We start from the raw sequence: 19,638 nt of genomic DNA, 5'->3' as shown, positions 1-19,638 counted from the left end.
GCACGACAGGGGTGGCTGCAGCAGTTGACTGCTTCATGACCAGCATTCTGTTTCCATCCGGAATTCCCTCAGGGGACCGGCAGTAATGTGGCAGCTTGATGGCTGCAACATCCTTTGTTTAATGACTTGGCAGGTAACATTTCTCCTTCACAAGTTGTAACTTTGCTTCATTAAAAACAAAATAACTGAGTGCCCATTCTTTGTCAGGTATGAATACTTTCAGTTTATTTTCTTATGTGCAAAATAGGAAAAAATTCTTACAAATAAGGTTGTTTTCTATTCAGTGTCTGGCTTGTAGTATGTGCTGAATAAATGGTAGCTGTTTTTATGATCATGATGACATAAATGACTATGACATGTCTGTGCACTCAACTACCTGATAGCTCTTGAGGGCAATAGACATGTAATTGATAATGCATATTTCTTATTTCCCTTGTGATATTTTGTTTATTTCCAATATTAACATATTGGAAATATGTTAATTTCCAAATAGTTGTGCTTTTTAGATAAGATATAAATTATTGATTTCTAATTTAATTCTTGTCATCAGAACATTCTGCGTACCATTTTTTTTTTTTTTTTTTTTTTTTTTAAGATGTAAGGTTAGATTGTTTATTTGAGATTTTTCTTGTTTCTGGCTGTGTTGGGTCTTCGGTTCGTGCGAGGGCTTTCTCCAGCTGCAGCAAGCGGGGGCCACTCTTCATCGCGGTGCGGGGACCGCTCTTCATCGCGGTGCGCGGGCCTTCCACTATCGCGGCCCCTCCCGTTGCGGGGCACAGGCTCCAGACGCGCAGGCTCAGTAGTTGTGGCTCACGGGCCCAGCCACTCCGTGGCATGTGGGATCTTCCCAGACCAGGGCTCGAACCCGTGTCCCCTGCATTAGCAGGCAGATTCTCAACCACTGCGCCACCAGGGAAGCCCACCATTTTTATATTTAGAAATTTATTGAGATTTATTTTATGGCCCCAGCATATGGTCTTGGTGAATTTACAATGTGTACTTGAAAAAAACCTGTCCTATAATTGTTGAGTGTGGTGTTCCATAAATGTCTGTTAGATTAAGTTGGTTACTTGTTATTCAAATCTTCTGTATCTTTACTGATTTTTTTTTGGGGGGGGGGTCTACTTGTTACATTTACTGAGAAGAAGGATGTTAAATTCTCTTGCTATGATTGTGGGGTTTTCTGATTTTTCTCCATAGTTCTGTTGCTGTCTCATATATGTTGCAGCTCGGTAATTAGATCCATACACATTTAAGAGTGGTGAATTGACTATCCTGTCATTATGAAATGTCCTTCTTAATCTCTGGTAGTTTAATTCCTTGACTCAAAATCAACTTTGATAATAAGATAGCCTCACATGATTTCTTGCGCTTACTGTTTGCATGCCGCATCTTTTTCCATCCTTTTACTTTAAAGTGTATCTCACATATACAACAAGCTGGGTCTTTCTTTTATTAATCCAGTGTGAGTATGGCAGTCTCTGGCTTTTAACTGGAGTGTTAGTATGTTTGCTTTTAGTGTAAATATTGATGTGATGGGGCTTAAGCCTTTTACTTACTGTTTATTTTCTATTTGTTTCATCTGCCTTTTTTTGGGGTGGCGGGGCTCCATTCCTGACTTATCTCAGTCAATCAGATATTTTTTAGTATTCCATTTTGATTCCTTTGTTGGCTTTCTATCAATATCTCGTATTTTTAATCTTGCTTTAGTGATTAAAATAGGCATCTTATTACAGTCTTGTTTTGCATGTTAATATTGGATTACTTTACATAAAATGTAAGAAACGTATAGGAGTAACAGCCTATCCCTTGTACTATTGTTACATATTTTACATCTACATACACAATATGGTGTTACCATTATTTTGCTTTTAAGCAGCCATTTGTTTCGCAAAGAAATGGAAAGGAATAATACAATCTCTTATATTTACCCACATGTTTGTTTGTCATTTTGGTTTCTCTATTTTTCTACAACTGAATTTCCATCTGGTACCATTTCCCTTTAGCTTGAAGAATATCCTTTATAATTTCTTAAAGATCAGGTTGGGTGGTGATAAAGTCTCTGAGACTTTATCTGAAAATGTCTTAATTTCACCTTCATCATTTGAAGGATATTTACTTTTGTTAGTTATAGAATTTGAGGTTAACAGTTATTCTTTTCTTTCAGCACTCTATAAATTTTGTTCCACTATCTCCTCCTCCTTTTAAATTGAGATATAATCGATATACAGCATATTAGTTTCAGATATTCAGCAAAATGATTCAGTATTTGTGTGTGTGTGTGTGTGTGTGTATAGTGTATAGTATGTATGTGTATATGTGTGTATGTGTATATAAATGATCATCACAGTAAGCCTAGTTAATATCCATCACCATACATAGTTACAGAATTGAGTTTGTTAAGTCAGCTATTAGTTGTATTATTTTTCTTCTGTATGTAATGTGTTGTTTTTCGTGGGCTGCTTTCAAAGACTGTTACTTTCTGGTTTTCAGCATTTTGACTGTGATGTGCCCAAGCATAGGTCTCTTTGTTTTGATCCTTTCTGGGGTTTGCTAAGATTCTTAGGTATCTGAATTAATATTTTCTACCAAACTTGGAAAAATTTCAGCCATTATTCCCTCAAATATTTTTTTCTTCCCTATTTTGTCATCTCTCCCAGGACTCCAATTACATGTGTGTTTCATTGCTTGTATGGTCCCATTGAACCCTTAGGCTTTCTTTTCTTCTATCAATCTTGCTCTCGCTCTCTGTTTTCTGTTTGTTCTTCAGGTTGTAAACTAAAAGAAAGGCTTAATGAATCTGGGCACAGAGCAATGGAAATTATCTGATATTAAAGTTATCTAGTGAATTTTTCATATTGTACTTTTTAGTTCTAGAATTTCCATTTGCTTCTTTTTGGTAGTGTCCATCTCTCTTCTGAAATTACCTATCCAGAGAATTCCCTGGTGATCCAGTGGTTAAGACTCTGTGCTTCCACTGCCGGGGTCCCGGGTTCAGTCCCTGGTTGGGGAACTAAGATCCCACGAGCTGCGTGGTGAGGCCAAAAAAAAAAACCAAAAAAAGAAATTACCTATATCCATTCACTTGTTATAACCATCTTTTCCTTTAACTCCTTGAACATATTTATAATAGCTGTTTAATAGTTCTTGTCTACTAATTCCAAAATCTGGATCATCTCAGGGTCTACTTCTAATGCTTGCATTTTTGTTTCCTCTTGATTATGGGTCAAATTTTCTTGCTTCTTTGCAGGTCTAGAAATTGTTATGTTGGGTGTTAGGAAGTATACATTATAGGAAGTCTGGGTTAAAGGGTATTTGTTCTGATAGGGAATTCCTGGTAGATTGGTCTTGTTAGGATTGGCTTATTCGTTCTATCTTCCTGTTTGTCTTGTCTGTCTATCTGGGGCAATTATTTCCATTTTGAACTTAGTCCAAGTGCATGGGTCTTACTCTAGAGCGTAAGGCATGGCCTTCCTGGCAGCTAAGTGAATGTCTGAGGCGCTTAAGAAGAACTCTTTCTTCTAGGTAGGCAGAAACTCTAGTCTCCTGGCATTGCGTGACCTCACAGAGGCCTCATGGGTCTGACCCTGCTCACGGACAGTGAAGTTCTGGCAGAGTCCCTTTGGTAAATCCCCACAAGATATTCTGGGTCTGCCCTCTGCTATTCCTGCCCAAATTCCAGCTGTTTCTGCAACTTAGAACAGCCATCTCTTCCTCTTCAGTTCAGTGGAAGTTTAGCTCTGCTTGGGCAGAAGGTACCCCCAGGCAGAAAGACAGGCCAGTCCCGGGCTCTCCTCTTCTCTAGGCTACAGTTCAGCCCTGCTTGTCGTTCAGTGCCTGAAAACAGCTGCTTCATATATTTCATTCAACTTTGCAGTTTTACAATGGAGGGCAAGTCCAGTACCAATTATTCTTTCATGGTTGGAAACAGAAATCTGGCAGTTTGCTTGTAAGCTGCGTCTTCCTCATTAATAATATTACTGTCACTTCATGTTCTGTTTTTTATCCTGTGTGGAATATGACTGATTTTCTTTTGACAGATCCTTGATTTCTGTGTTGGCTGCAGTCTTTTTTTTGTTTTTGTTTTTATTAATTAATTAATCAATTTATTTTTGGCTGCGTCGGGTCTTCATTGCTGCGCACAGGCTTTCTCTAGTTGCGGCGAGCAGGGGCTACTCTTTGTTGCGGTGTGCGGGCTTCTCGTTGTGGTGGCTTCTCTTGTTGTGGAGCACGGGCTGTAGGTGTGCGGGCTCAGTAGTTGTGGCTCGCGGGTTCTAGAGCGCAGGCTCAGTAGTTGTGGCACACGGGCTTAGTTGCTCCGCGGCATGTGGGATCTTTCTGGGCCAGGGCTTGAACCCGCGTCCCCTGCACTGGCAGGTGGATTCCTAACCACAGCGCCACGAGGGAAGTCCCTGGCTGCAGTGTTATAGTTGATTCATGTTAACTTTTGTTCCAGAGCCAGCCTTTTGGTGCATCAATTCCAATTAGGTGCAGTTGTCTTGATTTTTTTTTTGATGATCAGTTTGAACTCAGAGTTTGGTGCACCATTCTGCCTTCTTTTAGTTGTTCAAATTAGGGATCAAATTAGCTACTTCTTTAAAATAAGTATTTTCTGCATGAGGTCTTAACATGTATTTGTATGTAAAATAGGCTTTAAAGCTATTTTCAAGAGAGCTTTCAGTAATTAAGGCACAATATGGTTTCTTTCTTTCCTGTAGTGGTATATCCCACCCTCCCTCGCTCATATTTGCAAAGCATTTTTTACCTTTCAAAGTGTTTTCAGTGGCCCATTGCTACCATTCACACATCCCTACTGCACAGTCTGGTTACCTCTTGACTGTTTCACTGACCCCTAATTCTCCTTTCTTCCAAAAATCTCCTGGCCAGTCACTTCTTCAGTTTAATTTTCCTGAAGTTGAGTTTCTCTAATGTGAAAAAACATTGACCGTTCCATGTTGCCTTCCAAACTGTTTAGCTATTTCCCAGACCACCTTTCTAGCCAGATTTTGCATTTTCCCTCCCTGGAGTCTCTGCATGGGTTCCTCTCACCCACAGTGCCCTTCCCTTCTCTCCATATACTTTATCCTTTTCGTCGTCCAAGCTCCTCCCTCACTACAGTGTCACTTGGTAGAAACCTTCCCCAGTTCCCTGTGCCACTGTATTTACTGTTCACTTCACACCTGAATTACAGGTGTTGGTATATATCTTGTCCCATCTCCAAAGACAAGAAGACATGACTATCAGTAAATATATCTCCAGGAGCTCCTGGTGTCCTCCACATAGTAGATAACAAATATCTGCCATTCAACTCTCATACGTACCCTATGATCTTATGCACGGTGAAGAGTTATTTCCATTCAAAGAATGAGGAAACTGAGAATACAGTGTTGAAATGATGTCACACACAAAATTAATGATTGATTTGCAGCCTGTGTCTCCTAATTTCTGTCCTTAAGGCAGCTTCCCTGCTCTCATCTAATATGGCCCCAAATTACTTTAGTTGGCTTCTAAGCATGAACCTACATCCCTTTATATTTTGGGCATGTCCAGATTCATCAAAAAAAAAAAAAAAAAAAAAAAGAGAAAGGTGGGAGATTTTGCGTCGGCCTCTGTCTGCTGTCCTTGTGGGCGTGGCTGTCGCCACATTGAGGCGTCAAAGATAAACATGGGTTCCTAGAGCCCTGCTGTCAGGGGTCATCCTGCTCGTCCTGGCGCCACTCAAGACCCCGCGAAAACGCGCTCTGTTTTGTTACGTTCTAAGAGTGACTTGGTATCACCGCAGGGATCCAATTCTCTGTTACCCTCTCTTGTTTCAGGCACTTCGCCTGAGTAACTTGGCCATGGGGAAGACCACCACAGGCCAGATAGTCAACCTGCTGTCCAACGATGTGAACAGATTTGATCAGGTAAGCTGCCCCTGGGGGATCCTCTTCCATTTCCTGTCCTTACTGTGTTTAGCTTTTTGGGATGCCAGGTGCCCGTGTTTGGCGTTGGCCAGGATTCTTTTGAAGGCGTAAGACCAAGAGTTCTCTTTATCCAACTCTCATTTCTTCTGTGTGCAAATTAGATGTAATAATGTGTACTGTCCTTTAGATGAGAATTTTATTTTTCTAATAATAAATAGGCATCAGTGTTCTTGCCCCACATGGTTTGTGTCTCTAAGGGTCCTCCTGGAGGGGCCCTTCTTGACAGGGGCTGAATTCTGGGGCAGACTTTGAGGAAGCCCTGGGCTCATTTGTGGGATGGACAAAACTGAAATCTTCCTGGTGCTCCCGGTCCTCTTCTCCCTGGACGTCCCTGAGCCTGGCCCTATGCTGTCCCAGAACAGCGTCACCTGGGGTAGATACTTGATTTCTGCTTTAGCAGGTTTAAAACCCACTGTGATCATTCCTGTTTAGGTTCCCGTCTGTTCTTTGACAGAAGATTGTTTCTAAATTGTGTCCTTACTGGTCTGGTTTTTATACATTCCTAAGAAGGCTTTGTTTTTTTTCTTTTAAGGTAACGATATTCTTGCACTTTCTGTGGGCAGGGCCACTGCAGGCTATCATAGTGACCATCCTGCTCTGGATGGAAATAGGAATATCATGTCTTGCTGGGATGGCGGTTCTAATTATTCTTCTGCCTTTGCAAAGCTGCATTGGGAAGTTGTTTTCATCACTCCGGTAAGAGAAACACTGGTTTAAAAAAGTGTTAATATGTAACTGGCAGCATCCACCATCTGCTTGATGCTTTTGTTCAACAAAAACAAAACAAAAATGCCTTCTTTGGTCTCTTTGCATGTGTTGTAGACCCTTTAGGCTTAGCCAGTAGATGCTCCAGCCTTAAGCTGAAGTTTGATCCTGAAGCGGGAAAGGTGACAGCATCCGCTGGCTCCTCCCGGCACCGTACCTGAGCAAGTAGAGTGTCCTTAAGCAGAATGTACATTGAATAGTGTTATTTAAGCATTATTAAATAGTAATGATCTTATAGGGTCAATTCTAGATGCATCTAGTTTTGTTATGCTTGTGTTAGAGCCATTTTCAGGTGTGTATATGTTTGCATCTTGTTTTTAATTCAGCGTTTCCATTAAGTTATAAGCACCCCAAGGGCAAGATCGATCTTAAATATGTCTTTATAAAGCCACATTCCTAGCAGCCTATGTGATAGAAAAATGGCTGGTGATGAAGGGCCTAATGCTGATTAGTTAGGCTTGAAGCAGGTCCCAGAGGGTTGGAGGTGGGTCATTGTCCGGGTTCTCAGGTGAAGCTCATTGAGTTCTTTTGTATGTGTGTGTGTACCTCTTCGTGTGGTATATTTTTTTTCTCTACTTGGAATTTCGTTTCCTCTTTTTGCTGTGGAGAGATGTTCCGTATCCTTTGAGGCCCTGTTCCAATGCTGCCGGGTCTCTGAAGGCTTTCTTGTTCTCCTTTCCCAGTGGAATTAACAGCCCCATCTTTTCTGCTCCCCAGCACTTTACTCCTCTTTTATTACAGCACAGCCACTGTCTTCCTGTTAAGAGTCGGGTGTCTTTCTGCCTTCCCTACCTGACCATGACATCCTTGGGCAGGTGGTTTGTATCTGATTAATTCTGGGTCTTCATTAGCAGATAGTGCAAGTTCTCCAAGTTACTTCTTGAATTGGGCTGAATGGTTGGCTTCCTAATTGAAGTCTTCTCCATTTCTATTTTGAGTAGGACCTGCCTGTCAGCGCAAAAGAGCTGTACGGAATCATTTGATCCCTGGTCTCTGGCTGTGTGCCACTGCTGCTGCTGATAAGGAAAGTTGGGCTGTGGTCACTAAGGCTCATCTCTCACGTCTGTCCCTTAGGAGTAAGACTGCAGCTTTCACAGACACCAGGATCAGGACCATGAATGAAGTTATAACTGGCATCAGAATAATAAAAATGTATGGTTGGGAAAAGTCTTTTGCAGACCTTATTACCAGTTTGAGAAGGTAAGTTTTTGTATATATACAGCATATTTTCATAATTTATGTCTTATTTACTGAATGGTTTAGAAGTCTTACCAAGTTTTCACATTAAGGTGAACTTAACTACTATCCACTCCACCCCCAACATGTGGCAGTGGGGTTAAGTAGAACAGTGGAGACGTCATTTTAACCTGCTCTTCCATTTACCATCTTCTTAAAGGAAAAAAAATATATGCTTCTTACTTATACAGAAATTAAATTCCAAGTATTTCTTTCTTTTTAAAAAAATTTATTTATTCATTCATTCACTCATTCATTCATTTGTTTATTTATTTTTGGCTGCGTTGGGTCTTCGTTGCTGCGCACAGGCTTTCTCTAGTCGCGGCGAGCGGGAGCTACTCTTTATTGCGATGCGCGGGCTTCTCATTGCCGTGGCTTCTCTTGTTGCGGAGCACAGGCTCTAGGCGAGCGGGCTTCAGCAGTTGTGGCTCATGGGCTCAGTAGTTGTGACGCACGGGCTTAGTTGCTCCGTGGCATGTGGGATCTTCCCAGACCAGGGCTCGAACCCGTGTTCCCTGCGTTGGCAGGCGGATTCTTAACCACGGCGCCACCAGGGAAGCCCCCAAGTATTTCTTAATAGCACAGATTCCAAATAAACAGTGATTTAAGATGTTGGCATCTAAAACAATATTTAAACTAAAAGTATAATTTATGTTAATATAGCACAAATAGGGAGATTATAAAGATTGGGTACTTATATCGGGCCAAACTTTATGAGTCAGTATTATTCATTCCAAACAAAGCCATAAGTATCTTTTTTGCTTTGCTTTATGTTTGTAGAATTTTTTTCCGTCTTTGACTTAAATACCTGTTGAGGGCTTACACTCCAGCACAGGGTACTTAGAATTCTCCGGCAGCACCCTGTCACCTCTCACTTTGCACCTTTGTGGGCGCCCCTCCCTCTGCTGGGAACACACTCGCATCGTCCTTCTTCTCTGGCCTCCGCCAAGCCCGACTGACTCCAGCTCATCTTCTCAGGGTCCACCTGCGTGTGACTTGCCCTGACTCTACTGCTCCGAGTTACACGCCTCTGCTCTGTGCTCCCGTGGGGGCCCTGCTGGCGCCTCTGCCTAATGTCTTGGTGTCTCACAATTTTGGGGTTGTTTTTTCTATTCTTTTATGAGTTCGTCAACTCCTGGAGGGGATGGGCTGTGTCTTTCTGTCATCAGTGAGGAGCCCGGCGCAGGACTTCTGGTTATGAATGGATGTTGACTGAATGTTCAAACCCAGTCTGATTGACCCAAAATGTTTAAAATGTGACACTAAGCCTCTGTTTAGTTGGAAGAGTGAAGTGGTGATGAAGCGTGTGGTCTTTGTGTCGGGCAGGCCCCCGGGTGTGCACTGTGTAGTATCTCCATGATGTGAGGGATGGTTTATCTTCACCTGTGTCCACTCCCTAGGAAGAGGCCACTCACACAGGGCGCTTGAATTCATGTCTTGGATGTTGATGCTTCTTTTAAAATCTATTTCCTACTCTTTTCCAGGAAGGAAATTTCCAAGATTCTGAGAAGTTCCTACCTTAGAGGAATGAATTTGGCATCGTTTTTTGTTGCAAGCAAAATCATTGTTTTTGTCACCTTCACCACCTATGTGCTCCTTGGCAATGTGATCACAGCGAGCCGTGTGTTTGTGGCGGTGACACTGTATGGGGCTGTGCGGTTGACAGTCACCCTCTTCTTCCCTTCGGCCGTCGAGAAGGTGTCAGAGGCAGTCGTCAGCATCCGAAGAATCAAGGTTTGCTGACAAAAAACTTTATTAACTTGTCGGTGGATTTTACCTAAAATGCCTCCTTTTATTTGGTGTCACCGTGTGCCAGTTAGGTGAGATCTAACGCTCTCACTGCCTAAGCTGGTGGTCGTCCCAGAGAGTCTTTAGTGCTCCCGTCTTCTGACATAGGGTGCGTTATAAATACCTTAAGAGGCTGCTCATCTACGGGCAGTAGTGTAAGTAGCAGCGGTGCAGGGCTCTTGTCGAGTAATGACTGCAGGACGATTAAGTTGCCTGAAAGTAGGAGAAGCGAACAGATCTCATCTCCTGTGCTCACACCATTGATGAGGTGACAGTTGTGCTCAGTCCTGGGGTGAATAGGGTTCCTCTCTGGGCCGGGCGGGAGTGAACATGCTGAGAGGTCTCCGTCCCTTGGGCGGGAAGCACGGCCTCAGCCTCACCTCATTCTCTGTGTTTACAAATGGGTTCTTTCCTCCGTAGATGGTTTGCTTGTTGATTTCTGAGCATGCCTTTTCTCCATCGGCCTTTTTGTCCCTGTTCTCTTTTCACTTACGTGTAATCCTATCTCTAGCTGCCCTCTTTCTTTCAAACTTGTGATTCCCACCATACCCACAGTCACTCTCTCTCTCTTTTTAATCTAACTGTCTGTAAATTGCCAGGGGTGAATAATTTACATCACCAAGATAAGAACCTGTAGATATTTAAGGAGTTGTGTGTTTATGAATTGGTGTAAAATGAAGATAAACTGGCTTTGTGAGCCGGCCTGGGCGTGAGCTTGAGTGTCTGGGCTTTACAAAACATCTAATTTGTTTTGTTCCTACTTCTCGATAGTGATGGATGGCCAGTAATAGATCTCTTGTGAAGTTAGATAGCTTTGGCTGTGATTTTTATTTGATCATTCAGTCGTCATAAAAGGTGAGTTTTTTTTTTATGATGAAGTTTCTATAGTATAAAAAGCTATTGCCCATAAAACAGATCAGTTATACGGGGTCAGTTCTGCTCCCCTGAATTTATCGTTCTTTCTTTCCTTTCTTTTCTTTTTTTTTTTCTTTAATTTTATGTATTTATTTATTTATTTTGGGTCTTCGTTGCTGCGTGCGGGCTTTCTCTAGTTGCGCCGAGAGGGGGCTACACTTCATTGTGGTGCGCGGGCTGCTCATTGCAGTGGCTTCTCTTGTTGCAGAGCACGGGCTCTAGGCACGTGGGCTTCAGTAGTTGTGGCGCATGGGCTTAGTTGCTCCGCGGCATGTGGGATCTTTCCGGACCAGGGCTTAAACCTGTGTCCCCTGCATTGGCAGGTGGATTCTTAACCACTGCGCCACCTGGGAAGCCCTTATCATTCTTTTTGATGGGGGCTTCTAGCAACACTGTTAAGGGATGGTCCATGCAGTTCAATAAAATTTCTTTTATGAAGCTTTCACATCTTGAAAGAGGATATTTAGGGATATCCTTGAACTGTAGTGACATTCTTAGTGACACAGTAACCTGTCCAGATGGAGGCTTCACACGTGTGTTGTGCTGCTGTGGTTTTGTTATTGCTGCTGCCATAGCTGCTGTCTTCGATCGCTGCTACCGAGGTTGCTGTGTGGTCCGGGCACTCCTGAAGCCTTTGCATGTCATCTCATTTAATCCTGATAGCAATTGAACGGGATAAGCATTAGTGTCCCCACTTTACAGATAAGGAAACAGGTTCCTGTAACAGGTGAAATAGCTCACCTATCCTTACATAGCTAGTAAATGACAGCTAGGATCCTGCCCAAAGCCTGGTTTTTTAAACCATTGTTACACTGCCTTCTTAGTACCTTCTAGCACGTGGAATATCTATTTTAAAGTGTTGTTTTCATCATCTGGTCTTAGTCCGAAGACCTTCAAAGTTTCCATGTTACTTGCAGAATCAGAATTTTAAACTCTAGGCTCCATCGGCAGCTCTGTTTCACAGTGCACGACCCTCCACTCTGGCGGGGGAGCGGGGAGGACGGGTTGTCTGTGTGACCTGTCACATTCATCCCTGGTTTTGGCTCACTCTTGTGGGCCCCCTGGGTTGCCTTCTCGTCAGTCCTTGCTTTAAGCAAATGCTGCAGAGCCCTCCGGCAGCCCCATGCCCCTCTCCCAGCACTTCCGTTCGCACTGACCTAGGGCTTCCATTTATGCGCACGGCCAGTCCCGCACGGCCCAGCATCATGTCAAGCCGGGTGATCGTGTCGTGATTCCCCAGGAGTATTCTAAGCCCCTTAACAGGAGAGATGGATTGTGGGCTCCTTTCAGTTTTGGGGCTGCAAAGTCACCTGGAACACTAAGGGGAGGAGAAGAGCAAGAATTTGTGTTCTTCCTTTCCCTGCTTCTCAGTTAGGTGTGTTAATGCCTAATTAGAAGATGAGAATGGCAGCAAGAATGGAAGGACTAGGTGAGGTTTGACCACAGACGGGCTGGAGGCGTGGCGGGCACGTAGAGTTTAGAACAGAGTGTGGTTGAAACCCTGCCGCCCCACTGCCTTCTGCAGCCCGGGACTCGGTAGACTGGATGGGCTATCTTCCCAGATTTCCACTCAGGTCATGTTTGGGGCTCCTAGGAAGAAAACCCACCACCCCTGGCTACCTTGGAGGTGGTGCGATGATCCCCTTATTTTTCTCTTAGTAATGAAAGGGGACTGAAGGTCTTGGCGTTGAGCTACTGCAATAGGATTAAAAATATCTTGTCTCAACTGCAAAGCACTAAAAGTCTTCAGTGACTTTTACATCCAGTAAAATGTGTCTCTGAGGTTATATTGTTCACAGAGCTGCTTAGGTTGTCCCCTACCAGCCACTGGGAAGTCAGTCTTTTTGGCTGCAGTTCTGACGTTGATACTTTCCCTCATGATGTGTTCTGGGTCTGCACTTCCTGGCTCTAATGGCAATTTAATTTCACCTTTCTCATCAGCCCGAGTCCTGGGGAAAAATGCAACCAGCACTTCTTGCAACTTTACAGGCTGGTCTTGTGTTGAATGGAGTCTCATTTAACCCCTGGAAGATTGTGACTTCTTTCCCTTCGCAGACCTATTATTTGTAGACAAGTGCTCAATAGATTTAATTCCTCATTTAAGGCATACTTTTTCTTTTTTTTTTTTGAAAGTGGGGAATTTCTATTCTACCATACATACACTGGATATTGAGGTTTTTTATCTTGGTAACACGCTTAAGGTGAAATTGGAACTTCTGTCTAGACAAGATGTATAACCTACACGCATAACCTTTCGCTTGCTGCTGTGTTAGCTCAGACCACGTAAGGCTGTAGCCACGCAGTCACCGGCTGGACGGATTTGAACAGCCACGTAGTCTGTTCCTTCCCTTAGCCTGATGCCCACGATGGGCTGACTCTGTGCAAGGCTTGGTCTCAGGTGGAGTTGGGACTGTGTAAGTGCAGGAATCACCTAGTGTCTCCCCGCTTTATGACTTTATATCCCTATGAGGGTTCAGAGGTAGGGAGGGCAGTGCCAGCCTGGATCCTCCTGAGCTGGTTCCCAGGAGGATTAGCATTTGAGATGGCCCAGAAGGGTGGGTGGCGTTAGTACTCAGGGCGTCCAGGCAGAGGCCACGTGGGGATGTGGACTTAGGTGCTGCTGGGTCACTGGAGGGGGTGAAGCGTGCTGGACACTCTCAGAGGTGCTGTAAGGAGATCAGGAGGGAGTGGTGTTGGGGGAGCGTCGGTGGTGCTGGGGAGGGCTGGGGAAGGAACCAGCAAAAGAAAAGGCGTATCAGTGTTTTAAGTGGTTAACAGCAAGTGAGATTGTGAAATTATGTTGCTTCAAGAGGAAAGGAGAATTGGGAGAGGGATGAACTGTGGCAGCACAGGCGAGAGCTGGTACCCGGCTGACGATGGGAGGGGTGCTGTGGAGCGAGAACTCGGGCTGCAGTGGCTGAAAGCCTGCAGAGGAGTCCTCGGACCACCGTCCATCCTGCCTCCTGCTGGACACGGGCTCGCGGCGGGTAGGAGCAGCCGCGCCCAGTGTTCAGGTTCTCAGGGAGCCTGGATGAGAGGAGGTGGGAACGAGAGGATAGCGTCTCCCGCCAGCTGGTCCTTGAGAGAAACGTAAGGGTCTCGTCTTCCTTTTCCTGCACAGAAGCGGGTTTTCATGTTCAGGTTTTTTTTTTTTTTTTAAAATAAATTTATTTATATATTTATTTAGTTTTGGCTGCGTTGGGTCTTCGTTGCTGCGTGCGGGCTTTCTCTAGTTGCGGTGAGCAGGGGCTGCTCTTCGTTGTGGTGCGCAGGCTTCTCATTGCCGTGGCATCTCATGTTGCAGAGCATGGGCTCTAGGCACCGGGGCTTCAGCAGTTGTGGCACACGGGCTCAGTAATTGTAGCACACGGGCTCTAGAGCGCAGGCTCAGTAGTTGTGGCGCATGGGCTTAGTTGCTCCGCGGCATGTGGGGTCTTCCCGGACCAGGGCTCGAACCCGCGTCCCTTGCATTGGCAGGCGGATTCTTAACCACTGCACCACTAGGTAAGTCCTCATGTTCAGTTTTTACCAGTTGTTTTGAAGTAGAAGGTTGCAGTTATATTTGTAGCTTTGGGGCATGGTAGACAAGGATGTCAAGGACTTGAAGGGTGTTTATGATGTTTAGGGTAGTAGGTTACTATTCACCTGTTGTTTTCTTTCTCAAACATGCTCACATGGTTGTTTCAGTTCCCCCTGTTTTGTTGGGATTTGATGCCTGTGGGTCCTAAAATTAGCAATGTTAAAGCTGCTTACACAGATAGTTTGTATTTCTCTCATGCAAGCATCCTTGTAAGGCTGTGTATGGGTTTCCTGGGGCTCCTTAACAAAGTACCACAAACCCGGTGGCCTAAAGCCACAGAAATTTGTTTTTTCTCAGTCTTGGAGGCTTGAAGTCTGAAATCAAGGTGTCAGCAGGGTCACGATTCCTCTGAATTCTATAAGGGGGAATCCTTTCTTGCCTCTTCTAGCTATTGGTGGTTGGAGACAAACCTTGGTGCACCTTGGCTCGTAACAGCCATCACTCCAGCCTCCGTGTCCGTCATCACATGGCTGTTTTCTGCTTGTGTGTGTCTCTGCATCTCTCTTCTGATAAGGACCAATCATATTATGTTGAGGACCCACCCTAGTCCAGCGTGATCTCACCTGAATTGATTACATCTGCAACAACCTATTTCCAGATAAAGTCACGTTTTGAGGTATTTGCGGTTAGGACCTTAACATTTTTTTTTTTTTTTTGGTTGGGGTGAGCAATTCTCCCTGTAACAAGTTCCGTGGCTAGTATGATCCTCCAGGGTGTTAGGGACCCAGACTCTTTCTCTCTTGTTGCTCCTCTGCATGTGGCCCTGACCCAGCTGGTGACCTCCAAGGCCCAGGCCGTGGGGTGGATGAAGGTCCCGGACGTTGTCACTTTCCACCAGCCTGGGTGTAGTCACGTGGCTACACCTATCTGCTCGGGGGCTGGAGAGAGAGGGCCTCCTTCCAGGCTGCCAGGTGCCAGCTAAAATCCGGGGTTTGGTACCTCAGAGGAACGAGAGCAGATTCTGAGAACAGCCAGCAGTCTTGTCTGCCACACGTTCACAGTTCTTGGTGGGGGGAGTGGGCAGTGAGGGTGGTATTTCTCTACCGCTGTAGCTTTTCTTGTTGAATTATGTCCAACATTTGCAGGGCAAGAGGGAGTTTTCCTATATATGGTTATGTTAGTTCAGTAGTGGTTCGCAGGACTTGGTTTTATTCAGCTGAATTGCATTGAATAGCTGCTAAGGGGTGTGAAAATAATAAGTGGGAGATGCGGCCATTCCTGCTGTCAAGGAGAGAGGACGTTGACTAAGGAGAGGCAAGTGATTGTGAATAGATGCTTGTAAAGTATTTCTTAAGAGATAGAAACTTAATAAGAGCATTTCATTTTTAGAACAGTGACTCGCGTGATAGTTAATGACAAGCAGTGATTGATTTAACACGCATGAGGAGTAAAGCAGAGTGTACTTAAGTGCCCAGGGAAAGGTCACGACCCAAAACAGGCAGAGCCAGGGTTTTTGTAGGTCTTGTGTTCCCAGCCTGTCCTGTGCCACCTGATACCTGCAGGCCTGGGAATGGCCTTCCTCTCTGTGTTCCTAGCAATGTTGCATGGTGCTTGGCACATGGTGGGATTCAGTAAATATTTACGGAATAATTCCCTACCAACTCTTTTGTTTATTGTTAGTAAAACAATAGAAATATCAACCTTTTAAATGTGTTGGAGTTTGGAACCACATTTTCTCCTTAGGGTGGAACCAGTACACTTGTTAAGAAAGTTACAAAGACAGCCTCAGGGCCAGGAACTCTTCATTTGTCATATATGTAATATATCTCATACTATACCCTACACTATATGTATACTTTATTGTATATTATTACAATAGTATATAATATTCCATATATTACCTAGTCTGTTCTAATGTGAACCTACACTTTAAGTACAGTTGGCAAAACGATATGTAGGCTGTATAAAGTTTTTTACTGCAAATTCCAAGAAAGCAGTTATTTTTGTTTATGCTTTTCTCCTGGAGTTTAAACAATCTATGTTTTTCCTTTTTTCTGTAGAACTTTCTGTTACTTGATGAGATAACACAGTGCAACCCTCAGCTGCCATCAGGTGGTAAAATGATAGTGGACGTGCAAGATTTCACTGCCTGTTGGGATAAGGTAACACATCCTGTGTATCAAGATTGTGACTGCTAAAAGACAACAGATTTATTGGAGAACTTTGAGGTTTTACACCTGGTGTAAATTGTGACCTGCTAATTTACTGAAAGTATGTTATAAAAATTCTCCAAATCAGGAGTAAGGTTTGCAACTAATGGAGATGAAGTGTAAAATCAGCCTAAGACATTTGACATGTTGCTCTCTCTCTCATTTTCAAGAGAGCTTTCAAAGTATTAGCACATTTTGACCTTAAAGTCCATATGGTTGTAATGTTAGAATTTATATTGATTGTAGAGAAAAAATGCTGCAGTATGGAATGGGTTAACTAACAAATATACAACCAGTTGTTACAGACCAGAGGCTTTGGGGAATCAGTGTACATTTTTTGCCTTGATGTTCTCAGATCATCTTATTACATACTGAGGCCATGATTTAGGTCTTTGCTGTGGGGCAGGGTGGGGCTCCCCCATGCTAAGCTTCTCGATGGTTCTGGCTACTTTGGTGGCAGCCAGGGACAGGGAGGCGACAGCAGGAGGGCATAGTGAGCACCAGTGGTTCCCAGTTTTAGGGTTGCACTGTGTGGCAAGCTGACAGGGATAACTGGTGATTTTACAACACTTGGTTTATTTATGACGTTCAGGCAAACAGGAAAAACAGCAGGGTCCGCTCTCAAAACCGCACACCTAGTGCAGCCCCCTTTTCCGACGACTGAAACATTCCTGCCTCCCTGGTTCAGTGGTCCTCTGTGGATTACTCAGTAAAACAGAACCCATAACCACAGGAGATGGAATTCCAGGTAGGGAATTACTTAATGCAGAGGATGAAAGACGGGGGAAGAAAAAAGCAGAAAGGGCAACTGTACAGCCAGGTGGGCAGGTGGCAGAAGGTTTCAGGGACCCAGGTCTCATTCATGAAATCATGGGACTTGGTCTCAGTCTTTAAGGAGACAACCCAACCCAGAGATTAGCAGTGGTGGGAAGCCGCTCCCACCCCCAGGGCCGGAAGGACTCAGACGAGGTGGTGCCTCTACCAGAGGGTCCACCATCCGGCGCAGAGCCCAGGAGCTCGACTGCTGGTGGGAGTGGAGACCACAGTGCAAGTGTCCGGCCCGTGCAGACCCCTCGTGTGTATTCCTGCCTGTCACACTAAGTGCGGTGCCACTTTCATCCTGTTCACCTACTTCTGATTCAGTACCTGCTTCCCCACCAACAAAACAGTAGTATGTTCCCAAATAAATAAAAATATACCCCCTTAGCTTTCGCACATGGAAACTCTAACAAGGTACCTTATCTGACCTGATAGTTTCTCCTACCTTAATATTGTAGATTTACCTCCTGCTTGGTATTTCTCGTCATAATACACTTGAAGCATTTATGAAAAGCACCATTAAAATTCCATTACGATGGCAACTCTCTGTGAATGGTAACACATACTTTGTATGGAACATTAACAAAATCTCTTATACCAAACTGTGCAGCATTATAAAGTGAGCTGTTCTGTTCTTCTTGCAAGAACGTAATAACACGCTCTCAGACTTCTGTGCAACTTGCACTGTAGTACAGAGCACCCGATTCTGTGGTCCTGGCCTTGCCTATGGAAGGCTGTGCCCTGTGCTGGGTCATTAGTAATTAGGGCCTCTCAGGTTAGGTCATGGGTGAAAGAGCCCTCGGGAGGGGAGGGGCACAGACCTTGGGGATTTTTGGAGAAGCTGAGTCTGAATGAGTCCCCTGCTGGGTTGGGAGGCTGGAGATAGACATGAGCTTTCTAAGGTGCTCCACTATACAGCCAGGTGGGCAGGTGGCAGAAGGTTTCAGGGACCCAGGTCTCATTCATGAAATGATGGGACTTGGTCTCAGTCTTTAAGGTTTAAAATAAATGGTCCTGTGGGAGCCTCCAAGGGACAGAGAGTGGGGCTCAGCTGATGATCCTCGTAAATCCGCATGCCCTGAGCCTGGATAACTAGGAGAGTACAGGCCCCAGTACCATGGGCTGTCGAGTGCTGCCCCCTTCTGGTCATGCCAGAACAGTGCCCGATCCTGAAGCCTGAACAGGGAGGGAACTCAGTGTCTGGTCCTGACACACTGTGAGGTGTGGTGACAGCGAGCTGATGTTTGTAGGTGGCCCACTATTTTGTCATCTTAACTGAGTGAAAAGTGGTAAAATAAGAACCCTAAGTTTCAGAGAAGAAGAAAGAAGTGGAGAAGCTTAGATGTTTCTCATGTATTAAAATCTAGCTTCTTATTGATAGATTTGTAATTCCTGTAACATCTGGGGCTAGTGTTTTGGTGATGAAGAGCCTCAAGCCTGAACAGGGAGGGAAGTCCATGTTTTTTGCCCTGACAAACGGAAGGGCTGCAGCAGGAAGCTGTGTTTGTAGGTGGCTCATTATCGTGTAGTCACAACTGAGTGAAAGGTAGCAAAATAAGAATCCAAGTGTTAATCAAAAAGAAAGGAGTGGAGTAGCTTTAAAAAAATGTCTCGTGTTAAAATATGGGGCTAGTTATTTTGATGAGTAAAAATAATTATTTTTTCAGTAGCTGCCTGTATCTATAATCAGTTCAGTTCTTTCCAGAGAAATTGTCCATTTAGAACATTATCCAGACTTCTTATCCAGACCCTGTGCTTTTATTAGTCTTTTGGGCATTTTACTTAATCACATGTAACCACTTTTTTTTTTTTTAACATTAGCAGTTAAGAATTTTTTTAAACACTTAGTATATGTAAAGAAATACACATACCCCCCCTAAGTCTCTTTATGACAGAATTTACAGTTTGTTCAAGAACTTGACCTGTGATTGGCACGATGAGTACTTTATCCTTCTCCTTTGTGTTGGATTGTTTGCTGTGACATGTACCTCCGTGGTTTGTTTTTGTTTTTTTTTACAGTAGAAGTACTTTGTTGTCCCTATTTACCCAGAATAGGTAATGCATGTAAGAGGTACAAAACTGAGGCTTTATCACTCTAGCCTACTGTGTTATACATGATCCCCGCCCCACCCCCTCCTTTTTTTCTTGGTTGTTGGTGTTAAATTGAATCTCTGGTGAAATTGGAGCCTTGACTGCCATGTACGTGACTTTATTTATCAAGAGCAACTTTATCATATAAAGTGCCCCGTTGCTTGCTGAGCATTACTGAGATTCATTCTTTATCAAGTGAAAATAAAGAGATGAGTGGAGATGTCAGATTACTAGTAGAGGACCAGGCATGATATGTACTTATGCTGCCACCCTGTGGAGAGTAGTGAAGTAAACAACACCAATGGCTATAATGGAAACTTACAAATGA

The 19,638-nt window shown here is 44.1% G+C and overlaps 1 protein-coding gene across 6 annotated transcripts in view; it reads left to right on the top strand.

Moving 5' to 3' along the window:
* The window catches only part of ABCC4 (ATP binding cassette subfamily C member 4), a 235,802-nt gene that overhangs the window by 74,757 nt on the left and 141,407 nt on the right, over window positions 1–19,638 (top strand). For all 6 annotated transcript variants that reach the window (XM_059903361.1, XM_059903360.1, XM_059903366.1 and 3 more), the window contains exons 5-9: window positions 5,817–5,906; window positions 6,499–6,662; window positions 7,806–7,931; window positions 9,452–9,701; window positions 16,251–16,352. In XM_059903361.1, the coding sequence (XP_059759344.1) occupies window positions 5,817–5,906; window positions 6,499–6,662; window positions 7,806–7,931; window positions 9,452–9,701; window positions 16,251–16,352 (732 nt within the window). The remainder of the gene's footprint in view (window positions 1–5,816; window positions 5,907–6,498; window positions 6,663–7,805; window positions 7,932–9,451; window positions 9,702–16,250; window positions 16,353–19,638) is intronic.

Source organism: Balaenoptera ricei, chromosome 18 (assembly GCF_028023285.1).
Source record: "Balaenoptera ricei isolate mBalRic1 chromosome 18, mBalRic1.hap2, whole genome shotgun sequence".
NCBI lineage: Eukaryota > Metazoa > Chordata > Mammalia > Artiodactyla > Balaenopteridae > Balaenoptera > Balaenoptera ricei.
The sequence above is the reverse complement of the archived record's forward strand: the minus strand, read 5'-3'. Positions and strand labels throughout refer to the sequence as shown.